Source organism: Odocoileus virginianus, chromosome 6, assembly GCF_023699985.2.
Source record: "Odocoileus virginianus isolate 20LAN1187 ecotype Illinois chromosome 6, Ovbor_1.2, whole genome shotgun sequence".
Classification (NCBI taxonomy): Eukaryota; Metazoa; Chordata; class Mammalia; order Artiodactyla; family Cervidae; genus Odocoileus; species Odocoileus virginianus.
Genome location: NC_069679.1, coordinates 15,341,466 through 15,367,478, shown reverse-complemented (window position 1 = coordinate 15,367,478; position 26,013 = coordinate 15,341,466). Strand labels below are relative to the sequence as shown.

The following is a 26,013-nucleotide window of genomic DNA, read 5'->3' as shown; positions in this document are numbered from 1 at the left end:
AGCGGTATAAGGCAAAAGGAAACAGAAATGTAAGCAAGCTAGGCACTTCCAGAGCCAAGCCCGATCCCAGCTCGCAACCAGTGACAAGTTGCTGGCACTATATGCAGGGCACACTTCTAGGTGCCGGGGAATCAGCATGAACAAAACAGACAGAAACCCATGACTTGTTGGAGCTTACAGTGTACTGTAAAAGACAGATGATAAACTCACCAAATAAAATATATAATATTTTAGGTGGTGATAAGCCATGTGAAGGAAAATAAACCACAGAAGAGAAATAAAGAGTATCAATAGAAGGGGACAGTGTGCAGTTTTTAACAAAGTTATAGAAGGCCTCATTGGAAAATTGACATTTGAGCAGAGACCCGAAGGGGTGATGGAGTGAGTTGTGCAGATTTCTGAAGGATGAGCACTTCCGGGCAGAGGAAACACAAACACTGTGCAGGGTACATGAAGAACAGCAAGGAAGCCTGGGTGGCTGGAGAGTGAGTGACCAGGAGAGAGTTTGCCAATGAAGTCAGGTTGATAATGTAGAGAAGATGGCTTGTAAGTCACTGCAAGGACCTGTACTTTTGGACTTAAGAGGGAAGGTTAGAGAAGGGAATGGTGGTCACACCTGACCCTGGTAAGAGAAAGGTGACAGAAACCTGGACTCTAGTCCTCACTTTTATCCCAAACACCAAAGAAACAGGACCCTCTCCTGTCTCAGCAACTTCTCCCTACACCTTGCCCTGGGGAGCTCTGAGCTTAGTATAATTACATTCTCCTGCTTCAAGTAAAAATTTTACTCTGAGTCTGACCCTAATAAGCATTCTAATACTTACACTGAACATTTACAGAATGCTTTATATATACACCCTTTCACTTAATCTTACAACCTCTCAATACAGAAGACAGTATTCTCAGTTTATAAAGGAGGCAAATGAAGCTCAATGACCTTAAGGAAGTTGGCCAAGATTACACACTTAGTAAGAAACTGAATGGAATTTGATTTCAGGTTCTCTGATTCCTTTCTACTTCACACAACTGAGAACCACTCTCCATTTTAGTGATTCTCAAAGTATGATATGCAATCCTGTATGGGCTGTAAACTGATCTGAAAAATCTGCATATTTTCTCCCTGGATTTTTGTGAGTAACATACAGCAATTTCAGACTCTGGTTTTTACATATGACAGAAGCTATTTTAACTGTGTCAGTACGCCATTAAAGTATGCTCAAATTTGAAATTCATGAATATATTATTAAAATGTTATTAAAATAGATTCTAGTTCTATTTTATACCAAGTCTGGCTGCTGCACAATGCTTGTCAATGATACAAAGCTCTGATTGGATAGAAAATGGAATTCTCCTGAAAGGTTCTGAGTGGGGCTCATAACTTACTAGATCTTGCCCCATGTAAGTATTAGCGGGCTACAGTTCATGGGGTCACAAAGAGTCAGACACAGCTGAAGCAACTTAGCATACCCTCGTGCACTCTATGACCAATAGCCCATCTTTTTTGCTCCAGACTGGAAATTGTTTTTCAATCTCTCTTATTCGGACCACAAATTCAGACTATAACATGGCAAAAGTCTAGATTTCCATTTGACACAGGAATCACCCCCCGCTTTGTCCTGAAGGGTAGCTCCCAAGACAGAGGAAGAAAGAGGTTAAGCAGATGAGACAGAAAATCTCATCCAATGACTGTCACATGACTTGGCAACTGGGGCCAGGGTTGCGGTAAGGGAAAGGCAAGGCAGTTTTTAGACTGGGTTTATCAGCTGTGCAGAATCCACTAATATTTGGCAAAGGAACCTATCTGTACGTGGAACCAAGTAAGTGACTCAGTTTTCTTCTTCTTCTTCTTCTTCTTTTGACCACTGTATCTGTCAGTTATCTTTGTTAAATATTTTCCCAAATCATCAGTTTAGGAAACACTTCTCAGGTTGTTGAAAGTCCCTTTAGTAAGTGATTTAGCAAGGGATGGTGGAGGAGCAGGGACTGCTCCTTTTGTTTCTGACAAAATCCAGGGTGGGAATGCATTGTAGTAGGCTTCTTGGTCCACTCTCCATCCTGGAGTGTCTTTGTGGCCTTCCCTCTGCCTGACTCCCCTTAGAGAACCAGCTTACTTAACACCCATGCATTCGCCATTTACAGATCTGGGCCATGACCAGACCTGTATTACAGCTCATCTAATAAATGTGAGGAGCAGTGGCAAGCATGTTAGGCCAAGAATTGAAAGACTGAGTTCTAATCCTTCTTTTTGACCAGCTCTGTGACTTAACTTCACAGTACTTGAGTTTCCCTCTAGCTGATTCAAATGATTTCCAAGGTGTCTTCCAGCTTAGCTACTAAGATCCTGAATATCAGCCAGACCAATTCTAAGGGACAATATATTAGGAAAAGAAAGAAAGTTCAATGATGTGAATGTCTTATGATCCAGTGGAAATTCTGAGATTTAATGAAAAATTACACTGTAAAAGGAGTCCAAACTCTCTCTATATGCCCATTACTTAGCCTTTGTGTGGCCAAAGGAATTTTGACAAGTGGCAGCTGAAGCTCCTTTCAGTCCTGTCATCTATTACTCTGGTTCAATGGATGGGAACTGGGGTCTGGAGACCTAAGAGTCAGACACAGCTCAGTCACTATCTTAACTGCTCTTTAGCTCCAATGACTTCATCTGTAAGACAGATCTAATAATATCACCTCAAGGAGTTTGTTATGATAGTGTTTGTTGAGGTAGTGTAAGCACAAGCCATCTGGAAGTAGTAAAATGCTTATAGAAATGGCAGACATCTGAGAGTATTGGGATCTTTTGAAAAGACTCCCAGTCTTTTGCAGAAATGACTTTTGGTCCAGCCATCATGTCCTTCCAACTCTAACTGAGGCATAGTCTTTTCTGATTGACTTGAACCTTACAGCTATGTTTCTGCTGAAAATAGCCATTTGACATTCTCAGCAAAACCAAATTAATTCCTTTCTCTCTGTGAAAATATGATTGTGGAGCAAGATCTTGGGGTAAGAGATGAAAGGTTGAGGAGATAACAGAAGTAAACTCTGGGACTTCCCTAAATGCCAACACTCAGAAGATAACACACATCAAAGAAGCTGCCAAAATGAAAGGCTTAGATCTCAGAAACCCTTGTAGAGCTCTACCCAGCTAACCCATCCACTTCCAAACAGATGGACTAGGCAGGGAGAAAATAGGTAGTGAGATTTTGGGTCATGATGTCTGAAATAGTGTGCTGATGATACAACTCGTCTTTTGAAATGAGACTCAACTCATCATGGAACCAAGTGAGTTATGTATTTTATTTAGTGTGTATATTCCCTTGGAAGTGTGGTACAGTCCTGAATAAGCAGAGCTTCTTGAGAAGTTAGGAGGTTCTAAATGGGAAATCCATTGTCATTCCTGTTGTTGCTGTAAACAGTCAATGTAAAATTGGAGAATAAAATCATTAGATCTCTCTTAAGAAAATATTCTATGTGTACTTGGAAGCTCTCTTCTGAGGATTATTGATAAGTCTTCTGCAACTGCTTAAATAAAGCCCTAGTCAGACTTCTGGCCTCTGGTCAGGGACTGGGACTAGGGAAAAGGCAAGCTCTGGATCTTTAGAGTATTTCCACTGTTGATGAGGGAAAAGAGCCCTGGTCACAGCATAGGGAGAGGGAAGGTTAGAAGAAGAAAAATATTAAAGAAGGAGTTACAGCAAAAGCGCCTTCTCTGCCTCAGATGTCAATAACCAATCTGCCTTGTCTCTTTTTGCTGAGAACTTGCATTAAATCATCATGCCTGACTCACACTAAATTATTTCCAAGGTCCCATCCTTGTTTGGGTCTGCTGAGCACTGTTTTGTGCTCACCTCCCTTGTTGGCCCTGAATCTGAGGATTCTGTAAAAGGTCAGGAGTCTACACCAAAAGTACAAACACAGCCCCCAACTTTAGGACAATAGGGAAGTAGTGGACTCTCCTAGGGATACTATCCACGGGCAGTCTGTTCCCGTGTTTGGAAATCCAGGGGCCATATTCAGATAGTTCGGCTAGTTGCCAACCATCAGTCACTGGAACCAGTCCAGAGAACAACAGTCTCTCGGAAGCTTTCCAAAATGCCAAAGCCAATGGGGCATTGGTTAGATTCTGATTTTACTTATTTCAGAGGCAATAAAGAAGTGGAGAAATGTACATGAATGTGAGGAGGCAATCTGACAGTCTTGAAAGGGACTGGTAGTGTCAACGTGGTCTCTGCCTCTCAGAGGGTAATATAAACTTACAGGAGTTCTTGATTGCCTTGGGCTTCCAGGGAAATAGTGGAATTTGGTGAGTTTTCTTATCTTTGAGGAGAGGGAGACTAGAGCAATGAAAAGGAGGGAAAACAGAATCACATTGTAACTGATTGCAGTCTGATTGATGTTGGGTAAATTGCATCTGAGCAAAAAGTATTGTGTTTCATTTTCCCTTTAAATCATTTCCACTTGAAATTCAGAGTTATCTGCAGTGTTAGAATCAAATCTCTGAGGCTATGCCTTTGGGAGTCCTAAAGAAGAAGGAAAGAGATGAAACCAAAGCTTAGACCCTCTGCCGAGATGCTGACCTGCACTCTCCAATGACATCCCAATTGCTTCTCCAGTTTTCTCTTCCTGCAGCGATTGAGTAAAATATGATGATATGAGGCTCAGGTAGGGGGTTTAAGAATTTCAAATCAAGCCCCTAATCCTTAAAGTTTTGACAGCAAAGAATGGTCCTTCCCTTTCGCCTAGCTCTAACCCTGGACTCTTGATTTTTTGGTGATAAGACAAAGTAATCTATAGGGTTTTTAAGTTCTATTTCACATGATTACTCTGTCCTCTTGAGGCTTCTATCTGGATCCAGAGTCAAGAGAAATTATAAAACAAAAATAAGCAATCCAAAGCAGGCTCTGGTTTCCCTGACCTGTGTCCATAACACGCGGCACCACTGGGTTCCTCTGTCAGCTAGCAATTTCTTGTTCAACCCTCGGGTCCTTAGAAAGTCTTTCCACAGGCTCAGGGAATTAGAAAGTAGATTTGTTGTTACTGTGAGACTCAGTCTGAGTGATGGGGGAGAAATTAGGTTTCTAATCAAAAAGCAGGATTGTGACCCAAGAGAAGGGAAACAGAATATGAGAAAAAGAGCAGTGCCTAAAACTCTCCTCAGCCTAACATTCATTACAAGAAATGTTGATATTCAGTGCCCCATTCTTACTCCCAAGCTAGTGTGTTCTTAGAGAGTCCTTTCAATAGACGGGTGTTAAATCTTCCATCTTGGAGGCAGCTATTGGTCTGCTGTCACCCCCTTCTGCTGCTCTGTCTCAGCCCTGTCCCCTGTCCCAGGGCTCCTGGGCTGGGGATTTCATGCTCACCTCCTTACCCAGCAGTTACACTATTCTTAGCTTCAGAGGGAACTGGGACTCTATGTGCTCAGCCCCCTGATTTCATCAAGTGCAGCTTTGTAGCTCTCTGAGCCATGGGGTCTCTAGGCTGGAACTCGAGCTGGGGAGGCAGGACACAGATGCTCTAGCCCAGGCCCCAGGGCCAGCCCCAGGCTGGTTACTTGTCAGGCTGTGTTGCGATGTGCTTCTGGGAGACCCGACAGATGTTTTTTGGAGCTGGCACCAAGCTCTTCGTGGAGCCCCGTAAGTTGATTTTTTTTTCCATACATTTCTAGGGATAAGTTGACTCCTGGGACTAGACTTGCCACCCAGTTTGTGGTACATGAGAGAGTATAATTAGGAGATGGAGTAGTACAGATGTGGAGTGGGGCACAGTAAAGATACTAGGCTGAGTAGCGAAGTAACTCTGTAACTATTATTATTTAAAAAAAAAAATTCTGATAAAAGAGCAGCCCAGAAAGCACAGAGGAATCTAGTAGAAGAATTATACTGATATGTTGGAATATCAGATGCAGGAGGGGCAGAGGCCCAAATTCTCCAGGTGGTTGCTTCATCCTTGCGCATCCCTTTGGCTAAGCTGTGCATATCTTTGGGCCACCTGAAGTGTCCTACAGCTGGAAGACTTAGGAGAGAGATGGTTAACCAGGTGAGAGTAATCAGATGGAGCAAACTTATATCTCAGTGTTCAAGTTAAAGGCCATCTTGGCAGAAATCTTTGAAATTGTGAGTGACATCTGTTATCAATGTTTAGATGCTTAGAGAACCTGTAAGGTGCTCTATAAGAATCTAGAACATAGATGATTTCTAAGTTTATAAATTAAGGAAGACTGTTCAGGGAAGGTATACACTTCTTTTTGTATGTTTACCAGCACATAACCTTAGCATTAGATGGTACTCATAAAAAGAGAAAGTCTGAAAATAACAATTGCCCAAACAAATAGCACTTTGAAACACATGCCAAAATGTAGTTGTATTTGTGGACCAAGAAGAAAGACTGGAAATTCTCAAAAGACAAACAATTACATCTTTAAATTTTAGACTACAATGTAGTGCAAATTTTACACAACTTCAAATTTTGGTTTAGGCTTAATATAAAATAGACTGGGTTACATGTGACAACTATACTGAATGCATTCTATTTTTCAAAAAAGGTTCGATTCAGTCATATAGCATTTTTTTTAGTTACCATGATACTAAAGAATGAATTAAACCCTTTACCTTCAAACAACTGTTTTGAATAGATAGACATTAATTTAGAAAGAGGATCTGAGAAAAATGTTTTTTCAAACCAATGCATCATGCTCTATCTGAAATACTAACAGCTTCAGAGCTCAATATCCTGAGTGTATGACCTTCTTCAGACATCTGTCTTGTTGGTTATATCAAATTGTTCAAATTACTCAAGCCAGGTCTCTCCATCCCAGAGTAGAAATGTAGATTTTTAAATCCCAAGCAAGGCTTAATTTTCCAACTAAATCAGACTAGGATTGGATCATATTTTTAAGTAATGAAGAAAATAGGAATGTTTTGGCTTTGGTTTTTAATGGACTAGTTTCCTTTCTCTATAACTCATAGCTTCCTTGAAAATCAACTGGATTCATCTCACCAAATCAGTATTGTGAGCGAGAAATGCCACAGTTCTGAAGGGAGATGACTGAGCAGAATGTGCGGTTTCCAAGCCGTTACTGCTGGGCTTATCAGTGTCAGTTATCAGCGGCTTCAGCTATGCCGGGAAACAAAACAATTAAGCTTTTCTCCTTTTAGGTTCCAGGAGAGCTTTTGAAAAATCCCCAACAGCCCCCGCCCCCACACCTCTGATTTTAAGGAAAGAAAAAGATGCATACACAGAGTAGCAGATAAATGATTGTCCAAGATGAGGCATGAAAAGAGAGAAGGCCAGGAGGAGACCCAGTTATTGTAACCCATATTCCACAGTTCCGCTTAGAACAAAACAAGAAGAAATGGGCTTAAACTGGTTTCATGCTCATTAGGACTTCTGAGAATGACAGTTATTATTCTCTGATTAAAGACTCAAAAGAAACTGTAGGGTAGTCCCTTACAAGAGAACAAGAGTTCACCTCAAGGCAGAGAGATGGATAATTTAACTTTAGCAGATCTCTTTTAGTCCAAAAACTAGGAATGACACCCTGAAATGATGTCAACACTAATATCTGCAGAGTGTTGGAACCACTATGGAGCCCTTTTCAGACTCTGCTTTGATCTCACTCCAAGGGTTCATGCATCTAAAATAAACCAACTACAGCACAAAACTTAAGCTTAGTGCTCTGTGATGACCTGGAGGGGTGGGATGGTGGGCGGGTGGGGGTAGGGGGGTTGAGAGGGAAGCTCAAGAGGGAGGGGGATATATGTATACTTATAGCTAGTTCAAATTGTTGTACAGTAGAAACTAACACAAATTTGTAAAGCAGTTATACTCCAATCTAAAAATAAATTTAAAATTAATGGAAATGGAGGATATTCAGAAATTAAATAAATGTACTGATTCAGATAGATATTCAGCCTAACTCAACTGTCCAGAGGATTGACTAATAAAACATAGATAATTGAAACTCAGTTGACCTAGACAGTTTTTTGTATTTGTCATTGTCTATCTCTACTCCCAGTCATATCTCTTCGCATCTCCTAACTAGGAGTCAAATTGCCTGCCTTTCATTTCTACTTCCCTTGGTCATCCTTTCATGGCAACAAGTTCAGGTCACTAACAGGATGCAGGAAAGTCTGGATTGTGGTGTTTGGCCCCAGGGAAACTGAGGAAAACAGCATTGTTCAACTCCCACATGTGAATAATCATCTCACAAAAAACTGATTATATTTGCAGAAAATCAACCTGCTGCCAGCCCATCTGTTTTTGTCATGAAAAATGAGACAAAGGTCGCTTGTTTGGTGAAGGAGTTCTACCCCAAAGATATAACTATAAATCTGCAATCATCCAAGAAAGTAATAGAATATGACCCTGCTATTGTCGTCTCACCTGGGGGGAAGTACAGTGCTGTCAAGCTTGGTCAGTATGAAGATTCTGATTCAGTGACATGTTTGGTTGAACACAACAAAAAAACCTTGAGCTCTACTGACTTTGAACCAAAGAAAATTATTTCAGGTAGGTTCTATCTGGCTTCAAGGGGCTGGGGTTGTGGGGAAGAAAAGTTGAGGGAAAGAGAAGTTGGAGATGTAAACTTTTGACAAATCACATTCAATATGGCATCATGCTAGAAATAAGACTTAGGTTCAGACTTAAGGATTAGGCTTAATTCCCATCCCTGAACGGGAATTTAAACTTGTTGCATCTCTGAGCTGGAATCTAGGATAAAATCCATCTTATTTCATCCCCATCTCTCCTCTTCACCAAACTCTGTCTCCTTCATACTAAAGACTCTAGGATTGAACGTTCATGTGGGATCTGATCTAGAGTGAATGCCACAACCAAGGGCAGCCCAGCTTATCTTGGTGTTCCTTGTCCCAGTTCTTCCTACAAATTAGAGGCATACCTGGATGTTGGTTTCATGGCCTAATGGGAAAAAAAAAACCTCAAGACAGGAAGCATGCTGACTGTGTCAATAGCTGTAGGACCTTGACCAAGTCACTCCTCTGGTCCTTAGTTTACTTACTTAAAGTCACCTCCAATTCTAAAACCTGAAAGCCCTTGAGCCTCTCAGTTGTCATTGTAACCCTGACCACTGCTGTTTGTTCCAGGGACTCCAAAACCGACGGAATCTGTAAACAGCACAAAAGCTCCAGTTTCAGAGACCTGCTATGAGCCCCAAGGTTAGTTGAAGCCAAAGGGCCAACTTCAGAATTGAGGTTAAAGCAAACTCTGTCATTGTTAGATGGGGCCCAAAATCATTCTATTTCAAAAGAAAACAAAAATCATGCCTGAGTCTAGTTGGCTCCCTCTAACTCTTCAAGCAGAGTCTTCCTGACTATAGGAATGGGTTTTTCCAAAGCTTGCTTTGCTGACTGTGAACAGCAGCTTCAGGTCTGTGAAGGCTGTCTGGCACCACGCTGGGCTTCAGACCAGGAAGAATGATGGTGATGTGGGGCAGGCTGGTGTTGGTGCTGTAAGCCAATATCTGGCAGGAAATTTAGCCTCTTGCTAAGTGAGTGAGCCGTCTCCACTCTCGTTCATCTGCAGTGCAACCCGGGAAGGTGAACATGATGTCCCTCTCGGTGCTGGGGCTCCGAATGCTGTTTGCCAAGAGTGTCGCCGTCAATTTTCTCTTGACTGCCAAGTTATTTTTCTTTTAAGGTAAGATCTAGCTGCTTATTATTCATAACTCCACCCAAACTATGCGACACGTGGAAGAAAGGGGTTTAGGAATGATAAGAAGCATTAGGAAAGGAAAAAAACACATAGAGACCTATTATGATTCAATAAGGTGGGCCTTTCTAAATACTTAGCATAACACTGTCTCCTGTTGGCCTTTTATTTCAAGCCAGACTCAAAATTCATGTAATATAATGCAATACCAGTCAATAATCCTCACCTCCAACTGAGGAGCTAGAAAAACTGGACCTAAACAGGAAAAATCTTTTTCTTCATTGCTATTTTTGTGTATATGGCCAAAGGACCATGGGCTTTTTGAGAGACCATCAGTAAAGGCTCACTTGAAGAATATTCAGGGGAGCAGAACTTGTCTTTGCCAGACAGAGGTGATGCCAGTTTTTGATCCCTAGTCATAGGACTCAATGTGTCCACCAGCCTATCTTTGGGATGAACCTACACTCCTATTCTTAGCGAACAGCTCACTAGTAACCACTCAGGACGCATGCAAATTGAGGATGAGATGTGAATTATTTGCCTGTTACTTGCAGTCCCTCTTTGGTTATCTTGTTATTGGTATTCAGTCACTAAGTCATGTCCGACTCTTTATGACTCCATGGACTGCAGCACGCCAGGCTTCCCTGTCCTTCACTATCTCCCGGAGTTTGCTCAAACTCATGTCCATTGAGTCAATGATATTATCTAACCATCTGCCACCACCTTCTTCTCTTGCCCTCAATCTTTCCCAGCATCAGGGTCTTTTTCAATGAATTAGCTCTTCGCATCAGGTGGCCAAAGTATCTTAGACATGAAATTTGAACCAGGACTTGGGTTTGCCTATAAAGCTCCTTCTCCAGTGCCCCCAAACACCCTTCAGTCCCAGCTCCTGATCTAAGGACAATCCTAGACTTAGTGCGTTGGACTTTTCCAACCTAGCCTGCAAGCATCCTCAGTCATTCCCCAACAGTTGAGTGTTTTACAAGCCATCCCAAGGACACAGGCCAAATAGCTATGTGAAAAGGACCTTCTGACCTCAGTAGGATCAGAAGCACTAGATTTTAGTTCCAACTTTGTCACTAACTCACTACATCACCTGAGCCAGTTTGCTTCACCCTGTTGGACCTGGGTTATCACATCTGTAACACAAAGCAGTGAAGAATAACTAAAGGAGAACAGATGGGTTTTATGACTGGTGCCAACACTGATAAACTGATAGTGACTAGTTGAACTATCACCATGTGTAGAAGGAACATATGCCAGGATAGGTTAGTGATGTCTGCAATGGTACAACCACAGCAAGTACTGACCATCCCCATGACTGCTACGATTCCTTCCAGCACTGAAGGTCTATGATTCTATAGCTCTGACAGTTTTCCTTCATTTGCAGGCTGACTGGCATGAGAAGGCTGCATTCCCTGAAAGGAACCAAAAGCCTACAGAGGAACTATCTCCTAGGCTTTCAACTTTTTGGTGATTCAAGTTGACCCGTCCCTGCCTTGCTTAAATGGCTGTTCCCCCAAACTGGTTTTCCTTTAAAGGCAACAAATCCAGGAGGTCTCAGCGTGAGGGCGGCCGAGCTGGCTGGCTGCTTTAAGATGAGGCTTCTGCTGCTTCTGCTGGTGGCGGCGTCGGCAGTGGTCCGCAGCGATGCCTCGGCCGACTTGGGCGGCGTGCCTGGCAAGAGGCTGAAGATGCAGTACGCCACGGGGCCGCTGCTCAAGTTCCAGATTTGTGTCTCCTGAGGCTACAGGCAGGTGTTTGAGGAGTATATGCGGGTTATCAGCCAGCGGTACCCTGACATCCGCATAGAGGGGGAGAGCTACCTCCCCCAGCCAGTGTACAGACACATAGCATCTTTCCTGTCAGTCTTCAAGCTCATATTAATAGGCTTAATAATTGTTGGCAAGGGTCCTTTTGCTTTCTTTGGCATGTAAGCTCCTAGCATCTGGCAGTGGGGCCAAGAAAATAAGGTCTATGCATGTATGATGGTATTCTTCTTGAGCAACATGATTGAGAACCAGTGTATGTCAATAGGTGCATTTGAGATAACTTTGAATGATGTACCTGTGTGGTCTAAGTTGGAATCTGGTCACCTTCCATCCATGCAACAGCTTGTTCAAATTCTTGACAATGAAATGAAGCTCAATGTGCATATGGATTCAATCCCACACCATCGATCATAGCCCCAACTATCAGCACTGAAAACTCTTTTACATTAAGGGATTTTTGCAAGAGCAGCGTGACTGACATTATGAAGGCCTGTACTGAAGACAGCAAGCTGTTAGTGCAGGCCAGATGCTTTCTTGGCAGGCTCGTTGTACCTCTTGGAAAACCTCAATGCAAGGGAGTTTTTCAGTGCTGGCACATTTTGGAATTCTGCACATTCATGGAGTGCAATAATACTGCATAGCTTTTTTTCTTCCCCAGATCCAGTCAGTTAATAGTTTTAAAAAAAGCAGACATGCTCCTTGTACTTTTTTTTTCTTGGTCATATTTTCAAAAGTAGAAAATTGAGTTACAATTTTATTTTTTTTCAAAGATATCTGTCAAATCTGTTGTGATTTTATATGAATTTTCCTTTTTTATAGTTTAAAATTCATCTTTTGGAGACTAGAGCTGAAGTTCCCAAATACTTTATAAGAGTTTATCAGACATCTCTAATTTGGTTGTGTCCAATTTATATAGTTTTCAAAATACTGCAGATTGTGAACAGCATATTATATAAGATTATGGGGGGGAAATCCTATATCCAGAGTCCTCTACCAGTTGTGTATGTGCATGCGTGTGTGCGCGTGTGTGATTACCAGAGAACTACTAAAAGACCAACCTCTTTTTAAATCCTGTTATGTAGTTCAAGTGTCCTGCCTTGACCAATTTAATGAGTTGATTAACTGGGCCTTTATACTTAACTCAATAAAAAACTAAACAGATATAAGTTAAAAAAAAAAAAAACAAATCCAGCTTATCCTTCAGCCTGATGAAAGATAGAAGTCCTGGGGAGTGGGGGCTTATGGCCCCAACTGTTTTATATGCTGCTTTATAAAGGGATAAGAGATATAAAGGTATATAGGGCTTATTTTTTTCCTATGACTGACATACTTTGAAAGTGGTGTTTTGTTCCTTTGACTTTCTTTGCCTCCAGAACTAGAAAGTGGGACCCATCCGGTTCCCAGCTCCATCCTCCAAGAGGAAAAATAGATCCTGGGGAAAGGAGAGTGGGTGTCCTTCTACCTAAATGTAAAAGCCTCTGTTCAACCCAGCACTAGATTTGCCCAAACTAGCATTCTCGTCTACAAAGGCACTTTCTGCTTTCCCTATTACTTGGCAAACAAAACTACACTTGACTCCCTAATACTCTCTGTGTAGGCAATGGGGTTTCTAAAGTCTCATATAAATACTCTCAGAGCTGTTAGCAGAGATCAGAGTAAAATGCAGAGGAAATGTGCTTTCCTCAACTTAACAAACATGAATTATTGCAAGTTCCAGGCACTGTGCTGAGAGTGCAAAAATAAGTAAGACATGAGTCTTGCTTTCAAGCAACTCACTGTGCAAGTATTTTTGGAAGGAGGGATAGGAATGAGTGCCCAGTATTTCCCTGTAAAACCAGAGTCTTCCTGACCCCTTGCCTACCCATCTGTGCATGGGGAATTTGAGGGCACTGGATCTTTGGTGTTGATGGTTTTCTGCCATTCTTTTTCATCTCTGTTGCATTTATTAAAGTGCATTGTACGTACCTTGCTTCTGACTTTATTCTTTTGGACCACTGTAGGGGGAAAGTGGGGGGGAGGGCTGTGAATTCACTAGTAGTCAGACAAAAACCAAACTGAGCTCATAGGTCACGCCACAGCTTCCTGGGCCCCTAGCCCAGCCCTGGGTTTCCTGCTGCTATTGCCGCAGCTGCTACAACAGCAGCAGCGCCCCTCCTCGCATGTGGCCACTGACCTCGGCTCCTCTCACTCGGCAAGGCCAGCTCCATCCCTTTGCAGGAACACAGGTATCAGAGGCCTAGAAACCCAGCACCGCGGGTGCCTCAGCACCTCTGCGGGGTGTCAGCTGGGGACTCACGAGGTTACAAGTGAAAGAGCAAGGCTCACCCACAACTCCCCCGCCTTTGCCATCTGCAGACTGCACGTCAGGTCCTCACACCCCAAACCAAAGAAAGGAGGCAGCTGCATTCTGAGTCAGTGAGTTTAGGACAATCTAGGTGGATAAGCCAGGTCTATCCTGGGAAAAACCACTAGAAGATTCCACACATTGTCACCTCATGGGCATCAAGAATGCCTATTTCCAAAACATGTGCATCTGTTACTTTGGGCCATTCTTAGAATATTTCTCTGAAGTTGCTAAAAACTAAAAGATCATAGATTCATTTTTCAGGTGGAAAAAAATGCCCCCCAAAAAGTTGTGTACCTTGTCCAAAGTCATTCAGTGGGGCAGGGATATTTCTGGGAGCAGAACCAAGTTATCAGGGGTGCCAACTCCAAGTTCAAACAGTCCTGCACTTAGCATATGAATGGGCCGCCCACTGGCCCACTTTGATCATCAGCAAAAGGCAACCTGGCATTTTAGAGGACTATGAATTTCTTCCACCAAAAGGACCCTCCAGAAAAGATTTAAGGCTGGAGCCAGAGGGGACTGTGGCTGCCTTCAGGTGTGGGGACCTTGCTACCATGGATTATAGGTTTCCAGAGCTTCCACATGCAGAATCTCAAGTCCCACAAGGACCCGAAAGGGGTTTACAGAAGAGTATTACACACACTCAGTAGGTGGCAGAACAGAAGCCCCAGAGGCTGAGTCATTTGTCTGAAACTTTGGCTCCCTCACCCATGTTCTTTCCTTCCTTCTCTATAGTGACTACTCTCCACTTCCCTGTGCTGAAGCCCAGACAAATTGCTGCCCAAGCTGCCGACTGCTACAGCCTCCTAGGGCGCAGCTGCATGGGAGCACCCAGAAATGCAGCCCCGCTCCCTTGGCCCGGTCATTAAACAGCTCAGTGACCTTCTGATTGTCCCTCACTTCTCTGGGCTTCGATGCTTTTCCCATAAAATAACGTCTAACGTGTCTACTAGGGCTTCTCCAGTGGCTCAGCCATAAACAATCTGCCTGCAGTGCAGGAGACTGGTTCAATCCCTGGATCAGGAAGATTAGTTGGAGAAGAAATGGCAATCCACTCAAGTATTCTCGCCCGGAGAATTCCATGGTCAGATGGCAACCTACTCCAGTATTCTTGCCTGGAGAATTCCATGGATGAAGGAGTCTGGTGGGCAACAGTCCATGGGGTCACAAAAGAGTCTGACACGACTTAGCAACTCAACCACCACCACCAAGACTTCTACTATTTCTAAGATTACACGTAATAACTCTAATAGTTGTCTTAAGGCAGAAACATCAGTAGTAGAGGAAGGAGGGGTGCAATCCCAGGCTGAGGGTGTATCTATTTTTGACATCACATTCTGGTTTACCCTGGAGGTAATTCTCTCCCCTGGGGATGCCACTGGGCTCCAAACTCAGGAACTTTGAAGCTGGGATTCTGGTTTTCACAGACAGCTTTCTGGGAATAACTCAAAGCTCTTTGGTGAAAGGAAAATATTCTCCAGACAAAGTAAAAGGAGGTACCAAAGAACATCCCAGAGAAATAAAGTAACTGCACAAGAAGATGTTCATGAAAGGTAAACTGGGGACATTTTTTAAAGTAAATAACTTTGTGTCCAATTTGAATCTTAAAAGGGAAACAGGCCAATTCCAACAATGGATAAATGATGGAGATAAAATAAACACACTTCCAATGGTGTGTTTAGATACTCTCTTTAGATTGGTCCCCCACCCACCCCATCTGGCTATCCACCCAGGGCACGCAGCACATCCCTGTCAAGCCCTTCTCTGTATCAGGCACAACCCGGGCACCGGGTCCCTCAGACAGGCAGTCTCCCTTCCCCACCACGGGCACCAGGGCAGCAAGGGCCCTCTATGAAGTGGGGCGACATCTCTTCCATTGGAAGTCGGGGTGCTCCCCTGCAAGTAACCAGGCTTTTTTGTATTAGGCAGACACGTTAGGGCACCTCCCAAGGCCAGACTGGACCACAGAATGACGAGGAAGAAGGATGTCATGTCCAAGAACATGAGCTGCCCAGAGAAGCAGCTCTGCGAGGCTGTGCCCGGGGGTTTGTGTGGAGACTTCCTGGGTGCCTGCATCACTGTGGGAGCTCTAAAGCACAGTAGTAAGTGGCGGTGTCTTCAAGCCTCACGGAGGAGATCACCAAGTGGAAGGTTTTGTGGCTCACACTATGCTGCACGGAAAATCTACCCTGAGCAAAATCTGCATCATGGGATTTAGCGTTGTCCCGATACAGGACAAACTGGAAGACACCATCTGGTCTTATTCGGTACCAGTACAAGTCTGGATTTGAATATATGGTTTGGAAAGTGCAGAGCAGTGTCACCTCACTGCCACTCGCCACTCTCTGCTCCGGGGAACTCTGGGTCACTTGGTTACACAGCACACCCTTGTCTGTGAAGAGAAAAAATAAGGAAACAGTGAGGGGCTATGTTCTGCAGGTCCTGGGTCCAGCACAGGCCCACCCAGGGGAACTCAATGGGCAGAGGCAGGAGAAGGACACAGAGAGGAAAATTAAAGGCGGAAAATAACTGGAAAATCTAGTGTGAATGGGAAAGAGCCCAAGCCTCGGAAAATCAGAAACAGGGAAACGGATGATAGAATAAGTAGGACATAACAGTGAGTGCACTTACAGAAAAGCAAAAGGCTGAAGCCCACAGGGAGAAACATCTTTTTATATCAGGGAGGAGGATATAGAATAAAACTGGGCTCCTTAAACCTCTGAGACTGTCTCTGGGGCTTCTGAAGAGAAGGAGATGGGAGGGACGTGGCAGGAGTGGAACAGCCCTGACAGTCACGTGCCTGAATTAGCTGTAACTCTCTGAGGCACATGCTTCCAACCCAGGAAACGTCGTTGTTGTTGTTTTTGTAGTCCTCAACCCTCTTGAACTAATCCTTTGGTAAAACACAATGAAAATGAATTAGTTTTTTAAAAAGGAAAAAAATAGAAATTACAAGCCTAATGATCACATACTTCGATATCAAATTGCCCTGCATGCTGCATGCTCAGTTGCTTCACTCATGTCCAACCCTCTGCGACCCTGTGGACTATAGTCCCCCAGGCTCCTCTGTCCGTGGATTCTCCAGGAAAGAATACTGGAGTGGGTTGCTATGCCTTCCTCCAAGGGATCTTCCTGACCCAGGGTTTGAACCTGCGTCTCCTATCTCTCCTCCATTGCAGGCAGATTCTTTACCCACTGAGCCATCAGAGAAGCCCTAACACTGGCTCATTGTCCATTTCCACATCCTCTGGGGACAGACTGGGTACTGGTCCAGTATCGCACTTTGAGTCTCACGCACGAGCCCAGCTGCCCATACCCGGGGCACTCGGTACATGGAACAAATGGATGGGGCCCTTCACCTAGTATTATATCTTTGTGTAATGAGAAAAGGAAGAGGCTTGGATAAGGTCATTTCTAAAATCTTCTCTAGGGACTTCCCTGGTGGTCCAGTGGCTAAGACTCCACGCTCCCAATAGAGGAGGGGCTTGGGTTTGATCGCTGGTTCACGGAACTAGACCCCACATACCACAACTAAAGAACCTGCATGCTGTAATGAAGACAGAAGATTCTGCACGCTGCACCCAAGACCTGATGTGGCCAAAGAAATAAATATTTTTTAATAAATAAAATCTGCTCTAGCCCTGAATTCTAGAACTCTTGTTTCTTTTGCTGTTGCTGTTGCTTATTATATTTTCACACAAGTTTTTAATGTTACACTCTGTTCACGATTATTACAAAATATTGAACTCCTCTATTTCTTTTTCCCCCAGTTTTTTTTTATTTTTTCTTTCTTTTTAATTTTTTAAATTCTGAAAGCATGATAAAGTTACCAGAGACTTGGAAAATACAGAACAAAGTAACATACAGTTCCACTCTACATTACAATTATTTTCTTAAGTAGCTAAATTAAGATTTTTAGTTGGAGTTTCAGTATTAAACTCTCAAAAATGAATAGAATGAATATACAGAAAAGCAGAAGGATCGATTTCTGATGGATCAGGAGGGCTGCAATTCTGAGATCATTCTTTCACTCCCCGCAGTCTGATTTCCATCTCTCCTGCAGCATACACTTGGCCCCAGCTGGAAAATTCTCCCCTGAAGCAGCGCTTCCCAGTGGGTGAGCTGCAGTGAGTAGGTTACAAAGCTGCTGAGACAGTGCTCCCAGGGGCCACTGGGACCTGGGGTAGCTGGAGCCTCCTGGGTCAGCCCCTCCTGGCCACACTCAAGTACAAATATTATCTTCTGTATAAGCCAAGACATGACAATTGCTGGGAGGCACTGCCCTAAAAGAACAGATGACCAGCTTGCTCTCCCAAACCTAGGAGTGTTTCTAGGAGTGCTCTGGAGTCCCTCTGTCTCCCTGTCCCCCACCTTCAGTTCATCAGAAAGGACTGCCAGCTCCACCAAGAAGTGTGTCTCCAAGTGCCTCCACTTCTCTCCACCTCCACCCCCTCCTGCCAATACCACCCTCTTGTGTCAGGCCCATGGCAGTAACACCCCAACTGGTCCCCTTGCCTCTGCTCTTGCCCCTGGACAATCCCTCTCCAGGTCTTCATAAAATGTAAACCTAATGATGTCAGGGGGGCCTCCTATCCTGGCCTGTGACCCACTGCACATGGTGGGACCGCTGCTGTCTGCCAGCATCCTCGAGTACCCTCTCTACACCCATCACTGCCCTTCAGCTGCTGTGGCCTTCCTTCTGCTCCTCTCCCTGCCTCCCTCTTCTAGCTGCCTGAAACTCTGCTTCCAGTTTTTTACCAGTCTCAGCTCTGAGAGTCTCTCCCTGGCAAATAAATGTCACTCACTTGGGTACCCAGAGTCCCCCTCAATTTCATCTCTGTCTTATTTTCACATCTCATCAATCACTATATTTGACGTCACTGGGCTTACACATGCTTATTATTTGCCTTTCCCTTCTCGCCCTGTATGGGCTTCCCTGATAGCTCAGTTGGTAAAGAATCTGCCTGCAATGCAGGAGACCCCAGTTTGATACCTGGGTTAGGAAAAGCCGCTGGAGAAGGGAAAAGCTATCCACTCCAGGATTCTTGGGTTCCCTGATGGCTCAGCTGGTGATGAATCTGTCTGCAATGCAGAAGACCCGGGTTTGATCTCTGGGTTGGGAAGATCCCCTGGAGAAGGGAAACGCTACCCACTCCAGTATTCTGGCCTGGAGAATTCCATGGACTGTATAGATGAGGTTACAAAGAGTCAGACACAACTGAGCAACTTTCACTTTCACTTTCTCACCCTGTGTACATACACATACACGGTGAATCCTAGCCCCTAGGACTGTGTCTGCCATGTATCTGGCAATCAACATATATTTGTGAATAAAGGAATATAACTTTCTACACTTAAAAACTCACCACTGGCATGGCTAAGTTTGCCAGATTTTTTTTTATTGAAGTATAGTTGATTTACAATGTTGTATTAGTTTCTGGTGTACAGCATAGTGATTGCTATTTATATGTACATATATATATATATATATATTCTTTTTAACATTCTTTTCCTTTTTGGATTATTACAGGATATTGAATATAGTTTAGTTCCCTGTGCTATACATAAGACCTTGCTGTTTATCTATTTTATCTGTAGTATTTTACACAGTATTTGTCTTTCTCTTTCTAACTTACTTCACTCAGTATGATAATCCATAGATCCATCTGTGTTGCTGAAAATGGCATTATTTCATTCTTTTTCTGGCTGAGTAGTATTCCATTGTGTATATATACCACATTTTCATTATCCATTCATCTGTCGATGAACATTTACGTTACCTCCATATCTTGGCTATTGTAAGTAGTAAAGATGACAGATTTAACAAATAAAAATACAGGACATTCAGTTAAGTTTGCATTCCAAATGAACAACAACAACAAATTTTTGGTAATAATTGGAGCTTCCCTGGTAGCTCAGCTGGTAAAGAATCCACCTGTAATGTGGGAGACCCCAATTCTATTCCTAGGTCAGGAAGATCAACTGGAGAAGAGATAGGCTACCCACTCCTATATTCTTGGGCTTCCCTGGGCTCAGCTGGTAAAGAATCCACCTGCAATACAGAAGACCTGGGTTTGATCCCTGAGTTGGGAAGATCCCCTGGAGAAGGGAAAGGCTGCCTACTCCAGTATTCTGGCCTGGAGAATTCCATGGACTCTATAGTCCATGGGGTCGCAAAGAGTCAGACATGACCGAGTGACTTTCACTAGTAATAATTGGGACATGCCATATTTGGGACATATTTATTCTAAAAAGATATTCATTGTTTTTCTGAAATTCAAATTTCACTGGACATTTTGCATTTTATCTGGCAATCCTTGTCATGAAGATCACCGAAAGCATACCCCAGGAAGTCTGAAACCCCAGTGTGAGCATCCCCAGGCCCCCGGATGTGAAAGAGGGAGGTTCAGTAACCAGGTTGCTATGTCCGATCAGCTGTTGCCAGGCCTGCACTGCCTCCTGCAGGCAGGGGTTCCCCTCTCAAAGGCACCAGCCCCTCTGAGAGGGAAGGCCACTTGGAGCTTCTGGCTCTGAGATAATGCACTCTGGCAACCTGCGCTCAGTCTTTGGGAGTCTGTCCCTGCTCTAAAGGTGGTGCGAAACATGATATTTATGAGAGCTGAGTGCTCCCTTCCTGACCTAGGCAATATAACAGTTTACAAATTAAACTGCTGCTCCTCTTCTGACAGCCCAACCTTAGTTACATCTGCCCACACTCGAGAACAGAGGAGAGGGCTTCAGAGACCCTCACTCAGGGGCATCTGCCCTCTCCCTAAGCCTTCACACTGAGACCTTCTCAGGGTGGCACAATCATAAAACGACCCCCTCCCCACCAGGGTGTCCTTCCATCACTCCTTGAGAGGCGTCGCTTCAACCAGGGCACTTCTCAGAACAGCAGTGCAGTAAGGAGTGGGGCTCCGGATCCACATCACTTGGGTTCCTATCAGCTCCAGCATCTTGCTGTGAGACCTTAAACACAATCTAACTCCTCCTCAAGCCTCAGTTTCTCCATCTATAAAGTGGAGATGAAAATAATAATAGTTTTTTCACAGGACTGCTGGAAAATTAAATGAAATAACACAAGCAATACACCCAGCAAGTGATCTAAGAGTGCTAGTCATTGCTGTTGCTATTGTCGTTTTTGTGAAATAGACTGATGAATAAACTCCTGAGGGCTTGAGTCTCATCAAAGATGTTCAGAAATAAGATGCTGAGTAAATCTAAAAAATAAAGTTGTGAAATCACACCAAAAAAATTTTTTAAACCATGTTGTACCAATCGATGGCAAATAAAAAAGGGACTCTCATCTTTCATTTCTGTCACTGCTGTAAGTATGTCATAGAGCTCTGTGCTCCCCTAAGACCTGAGCCAGCTATGCTTATCCCAAACCCCTAAGAGCACTGGGAATATGAAATGAATCTGCTAGCTCACTGCCCTATGTCTTCCGAAGGTTTCAACAGGCTTGTTCATAGGAGACCACAAAGTACAGAAGAGAGTGACCCCCAAAGTTTAGAGCTAAGAGAGACTCAAGATTAATGACCTACTATGGACACATTGCCCTTGAACTTTCCTGCCCCATCTCCCTTAAACCTGTGGGTGTCTGCATCTGAGTCCAGGCAGCGAGCGCCCTGGGCTGCCTTTCTTTAACCCAAAACCACCACACAACAGAGGCCTTTGGACCTGACGGGGCCCCAGGTATTTGATAAAGAAGTCACTCTTGTCCCAGGCTTGGATTTGATCACTACACTAGCTCAAAGAAGGGGGGGGGGGGTTTTGCTCCCAGTTTCCTTTGAGGCGGGCAGCTTTGTTTTTGACCTTATAGCGCCCCCTGCTGTTCTAATTAGCCCATCTCCATAAGTAGGTCATACTGGAGGTTGGCAGAAAAGAGGTCAGAGGAGGAAAATATTCTTTGTTCAGAACTTAGTCAAAGTTGCAGCTTCTGTTCCCCCATCCCCTTTCAACCCTGACACTGGCAGCTGCTTCTCTGTTGGGCCAAAAGGCCCATCCTCCCCAGTCCTTCAGAGCACTGTCTTCAAGGACATAAGACAGCACCCCACAAGGGTACATGGGACGTTTCCCTACCAACAAAAGCCTAGTGCAACAGCAAAGGACACAGGGAAATGTCTTTGGATGGACATGGACGAACACATCGCTTTTTTAATGAAAGAACAGAAATGTGATTAAAAGGAAAAGCTTAGAAACATCTGTGTGATGATGGCAATGAGTGGTCTAGTAGAAGAGTTTCTGCATCACTTTCTTCCTGTGGCCCATTCCATTCCAAGACCCCCAGGACAGACCTGGGCGGATGGATAAGAGGAAGCATGCCAGGGAGGGACTGAGGTCCAGCAGACGTCCTCTATCCCCAGGACCTCTGTTTGGGGGGAAGATCTTGCTGAAGGCTCTTTGGGCCAGAGCCAGCATGAAGAACACTACCATGGTTTGCTGCCCAAGGCCTATGTTTGAAGGAAAGCGGTGAGGAAGAAGCAATACTCCATGGTATTACTGTCATCACCTCTGGAGCAGCCTATGGAAGGAACAGTCTTGATCCAACCAGGTCAGTGATATCTTTTGTGATGGGGCTGTGTGGGACCTGGCCTGACCCTGACCCAAGCACATCTCTCAAGCCATTTGTAGGATCTTCTCTCCAATTATCCCCTAGGCATGGAGAGCAAGCAGGTGATATCTCAATTACCAAGGGCTAGCAATTGGTAATAGTTATCTGGAGCACAGTTTTAAGAAGGATTGTGAACTATATGTAAAATAGATAAGCAACAAGAATTTATTGTATAGCAGAGGGAAATATATTCAATACCTTGGAATAACCTACAATGAAAAATCAGAAATACATTTAATATATATTTATACATTAATAAATATATATAACTGAATCACTTTGTCATACACCTGAAACTAACATAATATTTTAAATCAACTACACTTCAATTTTTTTTAAAAAAGGGACTGAGGCTACATCTAGACCCAGAGGAGCAGAGTGATGTGTCTATTAGCAATACCTGCCCCGGGAACAGGAACAGAAGGTAACACCACATGGCTTTGTGTTTGCCACCATCCTGCTTAGATGTCAGTCCTGGTAATGAGTCCTGCAGAGAAAGACTAATCAGAGGCAACTCTCTGTTGGATTATCCTTTTGGTAAAGGGCAAATTTCTAAATCTCTGTCTTTCCCTTGGCTTCCCTGAGACCTCACGGGCCATTTCCCCCACTATCAATTGCTGTTGCCTGCAGCCTAAGAAATAAAATTTTAAAAATGAATTAAGATGCTCTATATTTCTCTTTAAAATTTTAAACCCTGTGCCAAAGCCAAACATCTCCCTTGTGTCACTTATCCACTGCTTACCAGAGACAACCATACCCAGGCTAGCCAGGAGAGCCCCAGGGATGGGGCCTACCAAGGGAGGGTCGCTGTTCTCTTGAGTCACAGCAAGTAAGAAGGCAGGAAGGGACTTAGGTGTTCTGATTTCTAGCCCCACTTCTGTCTCTACCTACTGATGTGGCCTTAAGCAACTTTATCCCTCAGGGCTTGGGCTTCATCTTCTGCTTGGCCCCAGCAGCTGCTAAGTTCCCTTCCAGGTCTTACACTTTAAGATGCTAATGTATGAAGCTGAGAGCTGAACTAAGAGAATTATCAGTTTATATTCCCCCGAGTGTGTGCTTAAACTCTGTCATGCCCAGCAAGGAAGGAAAGCAAAGCGTGCTTTCTTTTCTTCACTGGGGGGTAGCATTATTTCTTGATTCAGTATGTGTGTGACTCATCAGAACCTGGAAGCTTGTGTCCTTATGCCAACTTGGAATCCAGTTATTATTGCATCTGGGAGAAAGAAAGTGCTGAAAACAGCCTTTGCAGCGGGGGTGGGGGTGGGGGGTGGGGGGGTGAGCATTAATTTGGCAAGAAAAAAAAAAGTGTCTGCATCGTGTGATAACATTTTGATATCTTATTTATCATCTTCATCCCTAAAATCTACTCAGCTACCTACTATCTCTGTCCTAACAGAGGGAAGAGGGCAGACCTTTCCCAGGAAAGAGGGGGCCCCTGAGGAGGACAGAGGCTATCTCTGACTAGTGAGGAAGGAGAACAAAGGTGATGCCACATCCCTTTCAACCGTGCTGACACTTCTAGTTTTTGTAAAGGTGTTCGCTCCTGTGGGAATGGGGTTAATAGGAAACTGACATTTTGGAACCAAGACTAGAGGAATCTTGAAACTCAGTATGTACTCTCTGGAAGAATTAATTTTTTTTTTCATCTGAAAATTGTCAGAGAGATATTCAAGTGTTCTTTGAGGAAGAGGAGCAAAAGATGAATGATTAATACAATTCAATTTAACAAATATTTATTAAGTGCCCACAGTGTTCCCCAGAGATCACCTGGGCCAGTTTTGGAGGAGGTGGTCTCACTGCCCTAAGGGAGGAAGGGTTCTATCAATGGATGAACAATGACAACGGATTTACCTTTGAGACCCAAACGTGGTTAACTGTGGCCCTGCGTAAGTGGCTTATCTTCAGTGGGGGGGAAATAAGTACACAACAGCATGGATAATCTAAAACACAAGATCATCAAAAATGGTATTTCATAATTGACTTTTAGCACATATTCATTATTTTGTAGGGCCAGTTTCTCTCCCCAACTGTAAGTTTTCTTGATCTATTAAATCTATGGGGGGAAAACTTTTCAAGAATCATAGATTTCTGAAAGTAGGCTCATAGTCAACTTAGGAAGAAGTGATACCTTTTATCTTTCCAATAATGAAAAAGGGGACCTGACATCCCTCATACACTTGATGCCCACAGGGGTCTCCTTTCCTGTTGTAGGTCAGAACCAACGGTGAACCACCAGGCAGTTATGATTTTTATAGATCTGTACAACAAGATGGGCAATAAGAAATAGCCTACAAGATGTTCAGAATACGGGAGTATCAGCTGCCCAGGAAGCCAGAGAATTCTGGACCCTTTAACATGATTGGTCCTGGTGTGCTTGTGGCCTGAGTTCTGGGCTGCAGAACAACGCTAAGTGACCTTGCTCACCAAGCTGGCCCCCTAATCACCCCAGAGACAGGCTGCATCTGAGAAGAGGAAGTCACAGCCCAGCACTAAGAGGAACTTTTGGTAAAGGGCCCAGGCACTGTGTAAAGAGCACTGAGAAATTCACCTTTGGGAAAGGGACTCAGTTAATTGTAAGCCTGGGTGAGTACCTCCATTTCAGATGTAGTGTTAGCAAAACCCCCCTCATCATCTAACACCTAGCAACCAGAGAGCTGGCACTGGTGGCTAGATGATGAACTCCCTCATCCACTGGGAAAAGACTATAAATATCAAACCACCTTTCCTGTGGATAAGCAAGAGCCTGTAGTTTATGTAAAGATGTCTGCTCCTGTGGGAAGCAAGGCAATTTACATTCGGAACCGGGACTCAAGTGAGAGTGAAACTTAGTAAGTACTAGCTTTAAACCAAAGGTGTCAGTTTATTTGGTTTGGTTTTTGAATTATCTGGAAGCTCCAAAGAAAGAACACTTTCCCCTGAGGATTTGGTTCCAAAATTCTGACTTCAAACTTCTAAAAAGATCTAATGTTAAGGCAGATGGTAGGCTTGAAAAACTCTATTTCCCTATTTGATAAATAGAGACCTACTTTTCTTTTTTCCACTTATTTGTTTTATTTTGTTTAGGAAATGGGGAGGAGAACTAGACACTCTGGGAGGTTAGGGGGGGAATAGATTTGCACAGTATTTTTGGATAGATTAGGCCCAGAAAATCAAATCAAAGAGTAACAGCTCAGAAAGTCTTGAAAGACCACCTAACTCACTTCTTTAATTTTGCAAATGAGGACAGTGAAACTCAGAGAGGTTTGTGAACTTGCTCAAGGTCACACAGCTGAGCCTGGTCTGGGACTAAGCCAAGACACCTCACAGCTCAGACCAGGCCAGACCCAAGAGAAAGAAAACATCATGGTTCTTGACTAAGTAAGTTATTTGCACCCCAAACATTCTTTTTCCAAGATTTAGTGAGCTCAAAATAGAACCCCAGGGTTCTAAAGAGAGATAAAATCATCACATGCCTGTTTTGTGGGGGAAAGTTGACTAAAGTCGAAACAGCTAAACTTGATCTTAGGGGAAATGTTCAGCCATCTGCAAATGGAGGCAGGGATGCAAAAAAGCCCAAATGAAAATGCTGGTCTTGTCTTCAGACAATTGGCTGTGACCATCAAACACTACCTATA

General features: G+C 43.7%; 1 pseudogene and 1 gene segment (V, D, J or C); both read left to right on the top strand.

Annotated features, from left to right (window-relative positions):
• The first annotated feature begins 1,249 nt into the window (after positions 1–1,249).
• On the top strand, positions 1,250–11,220 carry LOC110144961 (T cell receptor delta constant-like). The segment is given in 5 exon segments: positions 1,250–1,817; positions 8,230–8,508; positions 9,102–9,173; positions 9,541–9,654; positions 11,057–11,220. Coding segments are annotated over 3 exon segments (429 nt in total).
• Positions 11,221–11,226: 6 nt separating this feature from the next.
• Positions 11,227–13,402, top strand: LOC139035589 (thioredoxin reductase-like selenoprotein T; annotated as a pseudogene).
• The last annotated feature ends 12,611 nt before the right edge of the window (positions 13,403–26,013 follow it).